We start from the raw sequence: 9,734 nt of genomic DNA on the forward strand, positions 1-9,734 counted from the left end.
TTCTATAAAAGGTAAAAAATTCTTGATTCGCTAATTGCCGGTTCCTTACTGATACGTGCCGAGATTTCCGCCGCAATATCCGACCGGTCACGGATATTTCGGTTTTCTGTTAGTTATCTCAACAATATTCCTCCGAGCTCGTTTGAGGCCAAGGTCGACACCGGACTCACTGCTCTTCGAAGGCAGGCGTTCTGACCTCGGGTTCTAGCTCGGTGGGACTTGAGGTCGATCATCAGTCCTTGGTTGCCACGTTTCAAGCCTAATCTACCAAGTTGCAGGCGAACTCGATTTCGACCGTATACATATACCTGCCAAAAACTAAGCGAAAATCGACAGTCATATCCGCAGAATACAGTTAGTCCACCTGGATCAAGTGGGTTCCTGTGGGTCCTAATGCTGCACTTTATAAGAACAAACAACTCGTTGCCACAAAAAATCATAGGTCGAAAGCCTAGTTGAGTGGAAAAATTAGTCTTAAAAAGGTATAGTTGTAAGCACATGGCCGGAAAATCGTCTAAAGTCCCGTTGAACGGCCGGGAATTAGGTGACTTTGTCAAGAAATCCGATGAACCCGAAGGCATATGTGAATTGATATTTGGGTTCTTAGACGAAGGCCTCGAGTTTTACTCGTCGGAATGTTCGTTGGATTCGAGCATTAGCTATAGTAGTGGAGAGATAATGCATGCGGAGGACGATGAAAATGTAAACAATAGTGAGGAGAACAAGGCGTTTTGGGAATCACAAAGGGAGCTTCTTCACGTAAGATCCTTATTCAATTTGACTACATTTTTTCTTTTTTTTGAATATCTAGAAAAACCCTTGCCGCTGCCTTTCGCGTGAATACACAGCTCGCAAACTACACTTGAGATGTAAGCCGTACTACGCAAGTTCGGTTTGACGAGCTTTGACTGAGGTGACTGCTGGTGAGGGGAATCGATCATAGGTCTCCCATGTGGATACCACTCATCCCAACTTAGCCAACCCTTACGGGCAACTTTTTCTTTTTACTATATAAATCTTTTTTTTAATATTTGTTTGTTTTTGTTTTTAGACAACACTGTGTAGGACAACTTCTTTTGAATCAATAGTCAGAAAAGCTACAAAGGAGGCTCTAAAAGAATTGAAATCAACAGGCATCAATTGCAACTGCAAGAAAATGGTAGCAGATAGTTGTAGGAAATGTACACAAAATGAAATCTCCGAACGCCTTAGAAACGCAGGTTATAATTGCTTCATTTGCAAGTCTAAGTGGAAAAGCTCGCGCGAAATGCCTTCAGGTATGCCGTCTCAAACACTTCACATTTCTCTAAACTACTAAGAATACAAGAACTAACGACGAATAAATTGTACAGTAAACAGAAAAATTTGTCGTTAATTTTTTTTTTTTTAAATTAAAAAAAATAGAAAGAAGGAAAAAATGAAAAATACTGAACTATTATATTTCTCTTTTTGGGCTTAAAGGTGAACACACATATATGGAAGTGGTGCAGAATCCAATTTCAAAAAAGGGAGAAATAATGAAGGTGATCATAGAATTGAATTTCAGAGGAGAATTCGAGATGGCACGAGCTAACGAAGAGTACAATGGTCTAGTGAAACAATTGCCAGAAGTATACGTAGGAAAAATTGAGAGGCTTAGGAATCTAATAAAAATATTATGTTGTGCATCTAAGAAGTGTATGAAGGAAAAGAAGATGCACATGGCTCCGTGGAGGAAGCATAAGTACATGCAAGCTAAGTATGTCGGCACGCCGGAGATGAAGCCGGAGCCAGTTTTTCCGGCGGTGAACAATTTACGACGGTTAGTAGCAAGACCAAGAGCTTATTCTATGCTCACTTTCGATTTGCTGGAAAGCTTGCCGCCGCCGCCGCCGCCGCCGGGATTATATTCTACGGCGATTAAAGTTATTTGATGACGATGTTAAATTTTCTAGTATAGTGCAGTGGTACGTAGAAATTAGAATATTCCTATTTTGCTCTTGGAATCTCGAATAAGATCACATGTAAAATGGTGAGAGATATAGTTCGAATGTTTGCGTATGTATTTTCTTATTAGTGTAAGAATAGTTAGTTAAGTAATTATTTTTAGAGTGTTTGTTTATGTATTTTGCCTTGAAGCTGGTTTTCGAATAGTTAGTTAAGTAATTATTTTTATTAGTCTACCAATTAATAGTATTTTACGGTGAGTATAGCCAGTTAATTATTATTTTTACTATGCTACCATTATATTATATATATATATATATAAAGAGATTTATCAGTAATGCCTCGCATACATCAAGCAGGCGAAAAGTTGAAATTAAAAAAAGGTCAAAAGTTGTATATATATATATATATATATATATATATATATATAAAGAGATTAATCAGTAATGACTCGCATACATCAAGCAGGCGAAAAGTTGAAATTGAAAAAAGGCCAAAAGTTGGATAACCCTTATCTGATTAAGCTTAAGCTAATAAGAAGATGTAAAAGTGACAAAAAAGTGAAAGAAAATTGATAAAAAGATATAACCAAAGCTAGGAAGTGGTAGGTTATTCATAGATATTTAACTGGGACGATGCCTTTGGATAATTATTTGGAAAATGGAACCTTGTTTTTCCTCCTTTTGGCTTCTTTTTTATGCGGGGCAGTTCAACGGATATTGTGACCTAAGGCGAAACCATATTGAAAGACCATTAAATTTATTCTATAAAAATTTTACACTAACAACAAAATTTGCTTCTAAATAATAAATTAATCATTTAAGACAAAAAATAGTGAATTTAAAAAAAAAAATTAGGAAGAAGAGCACAAAGAATAAAGTGGTGGATTATCGGACTTTGAGGTTCAGAACTCAAAGTGAAAATTTTGATTTGACTATGATCACAATCAAGAAAAAGAAATAAACGTACATAACATAATAGCTTAATTAAGTTTTGAGCATTAATGGTGTCAAAAATATTTACTCCTTCTGATCGATTTAATCGATAATTATAGTTCATTCTATTAATTCGTAGTACTTATTGGTGAATATCTAAAATAAATTATAAATAACCTAATATATTATGTTGAATTACACTAAAATAAAATCGGTGCATGAATACTTTTGTGTTCATGCAATTTCATAGAAGATTGTAAAAGAAATTCATTATGTTGTCGATATATATAACTTAATTCCTATATAAAAAGGATAAAATTAAAATTGAAGAGTGAAGCAAATATACTAATTAATGAGTGAGAAAATTATCCTAATTTATGAACTTATTGGTATAAAATAACCTCACTCAAATAATAAAAAAAATTGTAATACTTTTTTTTTATAATAATTATTTATATAAATTATAGTATATGATAGTAATAATAACAATAAAAGTTTAAAATAAATTTGGGACCTTCACATTTTCTACTAAGGCAATGGTCTCACTGGCCAAGGCCTTTAGAGTCGCCCCTGCTTTTAATGAAACCATCGTGTCATCCAAATAGAACCAAACAAACTTTATGTATAGTCTGATGATACGCAACTTTTGAACATTAAAAGAAGAAAACAAAACTCACAAATTGATCATTTTGATAATTTATGTGAATTTATTTGAGTTGGCACGGAATTTAAGAAAATAAATAAGATTTTTGAACTTGTTTCGTAAAATGAGGCACATATATTTTGTGTGGCTATAAATCATTGCATAAAGGTAAATTATTTCGAAATAAGGAAAATGATCATTCTTTTTGACACGAACTAAAAAACGAAATATGTTCACATAAATTGAAACAAGTATATTTTTTGATAAGACAGTAGGTTCAAACATGTTTTTTTTTCTAATAAATTAAAGGAAGTAAGAAACATCAATATTGTAGAGAGAAAGTTCCAGTTTTAAGAAACCTGTGGGCATAATTAATTAGGGAACAACTTGGGACACTATTTTAAAATTGATTAGCTGTCATCATTAAGCCACTTATAATTAAATTAAAGTTAAGCCGAGTGGCAAGTCGCAGCCGCCTATGCTAATCTATATTTCAGTAAATATCATGAGTAGACGATCAAATCGCGAAACAAGAAGTCAAGAACTACAAAAGTATAACATTTATTTATAGTTGGATTAATTGTACCAATTTTAGAAGGAAAAAATAAACAATATTATCAGGATTCGAGTAAATCCAGAAGAGATTATTGGCAAGGGCCTAGGTTGACCTGGCACCATGTTGTCCTTAATCCGAGATTGCTTTTTTGTCAGAGCCTATAATAACATGCCACGTGCACCAAAGCATTCGCGGCGATTCGTCCGCCTCAAATCCCATCTCTACCAATATAGTAGGGAAAGTTGCAGTAGTAATAGCGCCAAGTACAAAATCTTGAACTTGGACTATACGTATATAAAAAATTGAAGGAAAAAAATATATTCTTAAATATCTATATTTATTAAAAGGGTTATCTAAGTTCTTAATTTTTTTTTTAATGGTGGTGTACGGGTCTCCTGCGTCTGGATATTGACTACCTTCACTAGCATAGGCATCGCATATCTCTGTCCACCAAAAATTAGACGGATAAAAAGAAATCACCTAATATTTTTTGATTTACTCTAAACAAGTTAAACTTAAGACCTCATAGTTTTTCTTCCAACTCATTGACCATTAGAATACACCCTTACGGATCTTAGTTAAGAAATTAGGTGGAAGCAGGGACGGATTTACATGGACCCAAGTGGTGTCACGGGACACCGCTTCATCGAAATCTTTTACTTATATATATATATATATATATATATATATATATATATATATATATATGGTCGAATTCCCTTGACTCCACAATATATTTTACGGTTGTTTCACTAATTTGAACACGTGGCTGCTAGTTACTGGCCTATATTTGAACACGTGGCTGGTAAATACTGGCCTATTGCTAAAAATATGAGCTGTATTTAAAAGTTGTTTGATCACTTTAAAAACTACTTTTTATTAGCCCTCGATTAGCATAAAAAGTAGTAGATGATAATTTTTTATTAAATGCTTGTACTTTTACTTTTTTAGTTCTTTATGACTAGAACTGTGAATTTATGACTAGAATTTCTTTATGACTTAGAACTGTGAATTTTGAATTTATATTTGACTGTTTTTGGTGTATTTAATGATTTTGGAAGTTAGTGAAATTGTTAAATATAAGTTATTGTCGTGATGGTCATGTTAACATAGTTTGATTGATTCATATGATTGTAAATGTCGAAATTAGAGTATATGAGTGTGTAGTATGGAATTGCTCCTAGTTTATTTAAGTCTATTTTCTAGTTATAATAAACTTATTTAGGATTTATTTAAGAATAAAGTGGATACTTGAATTTTTGATTAAGTTAAATTACAATGAAGAGATACTATCCTACAACTTTCAAAATTCAAAAATCAAGTTCAACATCTCAAGATTTATCTAACTTGAAAGAAATGGCTAATGAGTCGGAACAACATCAACAAAGTGAAAGAGTCAATTTAGACTCTTTAGAGGTTGATTGTTGGTTCCCCAAGTACACGCAAGTATACGTGGCCGTCAAGTAATATAGTGACTCGAAAGTCGGATGTCGAACCCATAGAGACTTAGATCAATTGTCAACTAAGCAAACTAAAATCAATTAATTATCCAAGATATTTAAGAGTGATGTTTTTCTATTAATCTACTATTGCGAAAATTAAACGCGTAACCAAGGGAGATATAGATTCCAGGGTTGTGGTCGGTTTATCAATCCTATTGAGTTCGTAATTACACCCGTTAATCCAAATTATCTATGATTGCTAGTTGACCGGATCGTTAATATAAATAGCATGTTCCCACAATACTATCCGTTTATCCATAATATATCAACCCTATATTCATATGGTCTTGAATCTATCATGAATGAATATAATACGTTATTCAACTAAGCAAGATTGTTAGGTATATTCCTCTCCTAACTGCAAAATCTTTCCCCGAGCCACGGGTTCAGAAACAAGCTCTCTCCAATTCTACTCTAATCTAAGCACGACTTTTCCAACTATAGCATAGATAGTAAATAGAACTCAACTGCTAGCCAAACAATTAAGCAATTATGCACAGAATTAGAGAAACAACCAAAGATGATAACTGGAATTAACGGTAATATAATTAATAAACTTCAATATTTATGACAACCACAACCCTAGAACGTGAAGTTTAGCTCCACATAGACATGGTAGCAAAAAAATAAATCATCAAGAAAAAGTAAAGATTACTAAGTTTGATGGAAGAAAGATGGAATATGATGAATTCCAGCCTCCACAACGGCTCCGTGCTCTCCCTTCGTTTAAAATCTGTCCAAAGTCGGTCTCCTCCTCCCTAAAAATGATGTTTAATGACTATTTATATGTTTAGGAAAAAAACCTAGACGAAATAACCAAGTTCAAAATAAAAAAGAAGACAAAATAAGCTCGAAACTGGACCCGCACGTAACCACGTGGACCGCGCGACGCACCTCGCGTCACGCTGCGCGTCGTGAGCTTAAACGCGAGAAGAAAATCTCGCTTCGCCTGCTGCCTTTCCACTTCACGTTACTTGCTGCCTAACTTCTGCTTCATTTATCATTCTTTCCCTTAACTTTTCGATTCTTTGCTTTTGTTTCTTGTTGTCTTCTTTTGTGATGTTAATCTTTAATCATTATATATCTCATAATTAAATAATCATAAATTCATTCTTGTAGTGTATAATATATACATAAAATCTTTAGTTACTCCCAATTTCATCTCCAACATACCTACACATAAAATAAACTCAATTAAGTACACATATAATACAATTTAGCATTAAAGCATCCAAATGTAAGGTAAGTAATGCACTAAAAATATATAATTATAACCAAACATCATTGATCGTGGAAAAAGATTAACAATTCGAAAATATTATCCAAATGACAATGATACAATACGAAGAACATATCTTTAGTTTGAGTTGTCTTTTTATAATATGATTTTATATATATATATATATATATATATATATATATATATATATATATATATATACAGTAATTTATTTAATTGTTCACTGTTAAATAGTGACATCGCTCGTGAAGAATCTTGCGTACGCTACTGGATGGAAGGAAGATTAGTTGGTGAGCCATCATTCATTGGACCATATGATATAAAAATATGCTAAAAGCAGTTTATAACAACCTAAGACAAACTAAAGGCCGCTTACAGAGTTAGATCATAGATGCTTCCAAGATGCCGGTATCATACTAATTACAAAAGCTATATAACAATACAACTTACTTCCCCACTAACATGCAATTTCAATTCTTTTCTTCAATCCAAAGTAATAAAGAATGTAGCATGACATTCTGATTCTAGTAACAAAAGAATTTACCGGTTCCTGATTTAAATTTTATTCGCATAAAAGAGAACTATAATTTTCAAGAAATATTTTACACCTAACATCTTAGTACTTCAGTATTTACCAATCAACTTTAATTTTGTTGTTCGTACCAACCAAGGACATACGCACAAACACAGAAAGACACATGCAAGCACGTTCACATGCGCAAAGAGATACGACGCACGCACGCACGCACGCACGCACGCAGAGGAAGCACACTTGGACAAATCGATATCAAAAGCTAATACGCAACGTGAAACCTCTTTTTACCCCCAAAAAGATAATTATTATGGATTGTGATTTAAAGAGTTTTTTCAATTAAAGTGACAAATTTGAGTAAAGATTAATTTATTTATAGAGTCGTCACTTGAAATTGATTTTTGGAGTATTCCAAGTCACATTTTATTTGAATTCCTAGTCAAAGGAAGATTTGACTCTATTTTTATTGGTCCGCAAAGATAAAAGATTGGGTAAGAAATTCTGTTGATCGGAGAGAATGTGTAAGGCATTCCCCGAATCTCGTGGTTCTAGCACGACCGCTTTTATTGATTAAAACTTGGCTTAAAATATTTTTGGGCAAAGTGTGTTTTATTTGCCTTAAATTATTATTATCTAGTACCGCTTAATAATTAATTTTGGCCTAGGAGTGTGTAAGCACACAAGGTCTGTATTTGGTCGCGTTTAACCAAGGAACGAGTATGAACACATGGTCAAACATGATTTATTTTTTAGCAAATCAAGGAGCGAGAATGCACTCATGACCATTTTATTAATTGATATTGACCAAGAATTGTGTAAGAACACATGGTCAATATTTAAATACGCGCCTAAAATTGCCTATCGTTTTAATTTATTAAGCAAGAATTTTATTAGAGGAAAAGACCAAAACAATACATCATCTTTGGCTTTAGACTCAAAGTCATACATATTCTTTCACATGGAGCACTAATAGTACATTTACTTTAACAAAGTGATGCACTTTTAGTCATAACACTGAAAAAAGCCCAAAAACATATATTATCTTTGGCTTTAGACTGAAAGTCATACATATTCTTCCACATGGAGCACTAATAGTCCATTTACTTTAACAAAGTGGTGCACTTTTAGTCATAACACTAAACATATTTTAATTTTTAACAGAAATCTAAGATCTGACAAAATATCTGTTCCCTTTATTTTCTTGTTTACCTAAAGAAATAAAGATGACAGATTTATCTGGATAGCAAATAGTAAATATACATAGAATTTATTTACTATTTATCTATTTACTATACGTAAAATATATATTTTACTAAAAAATATCAAACACCGTTAATTTTTATTTGCAATAATTTTTATCTAGATAACCTCAAATGTTATCTAAATTTTTTATTATATACATAATATTTACTATACGTTGACATAAAATAAATATACGTAAAATCATTGCTAGGAGTAAAATAAATTTTATTACTAAAATAAATATACGTAATATATATTTATTAGATTTTTTTATTTTATGGGAGTCAGCGTATAGTAAACATAATATTTATTTTTATTTTATGTATATATAATAAAAAATCTAGATAACATTTTAGGTTATCTAGATAAAAATCATTGCAAATAAAAATTAACGGTGTTTAACATTTCTTAGTAAAATATATATTTTATGTATAGTAAATAGATAAATAGTAAATAAATTCTATGTATATTTACTATTTGCTATCCAGATAAATCTGTCATCTTTATTTCTTTAGGTAAACAAGAAAATAAAGGGAACATATATTTTGTCAGATCTTAGATTTCTGTTAAAAATTAAAATGTGTTTAGTGTTATGACTAATATGAATACCTAATTTTTATACTATTTTAACACCTCCTAAAGTCATTAGTGTTTTATTGCCTTAATTATATTTTCTAATTTTTGTGTCTTTGATTGCATATTTCCTATCATAAAAATACCAAAAAAATAGTTCTTTCTTCATTTGTGCATTTTAGGAATAACTAACTATTCAATTGGTGAATTAATCTAGTTAATTGATCATTTGAATTAGTTACTTAATTAATTTATTTATTTGTGTAAATTTAGTTTAATAAGTAGGATTAAGAAAGAAATTGGGCCAAATTTGAAAGAGAAAGTGGCCAAAAGTGCAAGATAAGGGGATGCCTTTGAAAGGGTCCGGAACGACGTAAGTGACCCAAGATCAAATCTCACACATTGATAACCCCTTGATCTAATGGTCCATATTTGATCTCTCAAGAGGTATTTAAAGCCTCAAAAATCTGAAAAATTCCCTCATTTCCCCCATAACTCTCTCTCTCTCTCTCTCTCTCTCTCTCTCTCTCTCTCTCTCTCTCTCTCTCTCCGCCGCCGCCGCCGGAAATCACCCACCGGCGGCGG

At 32.2% G+C, this 9,734-nt stretch overlaps 1 protein-coding gene across 1 annotated transcript; it reads left to right on the forward strand.

Annotated features, from left to right (window-relative positions):
- The first annotated feature begins 427 nt into the window (after window positions 1-427).
- On the forward strand, window positions 428-2,166 carry LOC104111031 (uncharacterized). Its single transcript, XM_009620629.3, has 3 exons — window positions 428-759; window positions 1,052-1,277; window positions 1,462-2,166. Exons 1-3 carry the CDS (start codon window positions 499-501, stop codon window positions 1,911-1,913), a joined length of 939 nt encoding a protein of 312 aa, XP_009618924.1. The 5' UTR covers window positions 428-498; the 3' UTR covers window positions 1,914-2,166.
- Window positions 2,167-9,734: the final 7,568 nt, after the last annotated feature.

The sequence above is a fragment of the Nicotiana tomentosiformis genome, chromosome 7, assembly GCF_000390325.3.
Source record: "Nicotiana tomentosiformis chromosome 7, ASM39032v3, whole genome shotgun sequence".
In the NCBI taxonomy this organism is placed as follows: domain Eukaryota; kingdom Viridiplantae; phylum Streptophyta; class Magnoliopsida; order Solanales; family Solanaceae; genus Nicotiana; species Nicotiana tomentosiformis.

Excerpts from the sequence above, each read along its gene's own strand:
- LOC104111031 (XM_009620629.3), top strand. The coding sequence starts at position 499 with ATGGCCGGAAAATCGTCTAAAGTCCCGTTGAACGGCCGGGAATTAGGT. Across the intron at positions 760-1,051 it reads CACAAAGGGAGCTTCTTCAC|ACAACACTGTGTAGGACAAC; the intron begins GTAAGATCCTTA and ends TTTTGTTTTTAG. Across the intron at positions 1,278-1,461 it reads CTCGCGCGAAATGCCTTCAG|GTGAACACACATATATGGAA; the intron begins GTATGCCGTCTC and ends TTGGGCTTAAAG.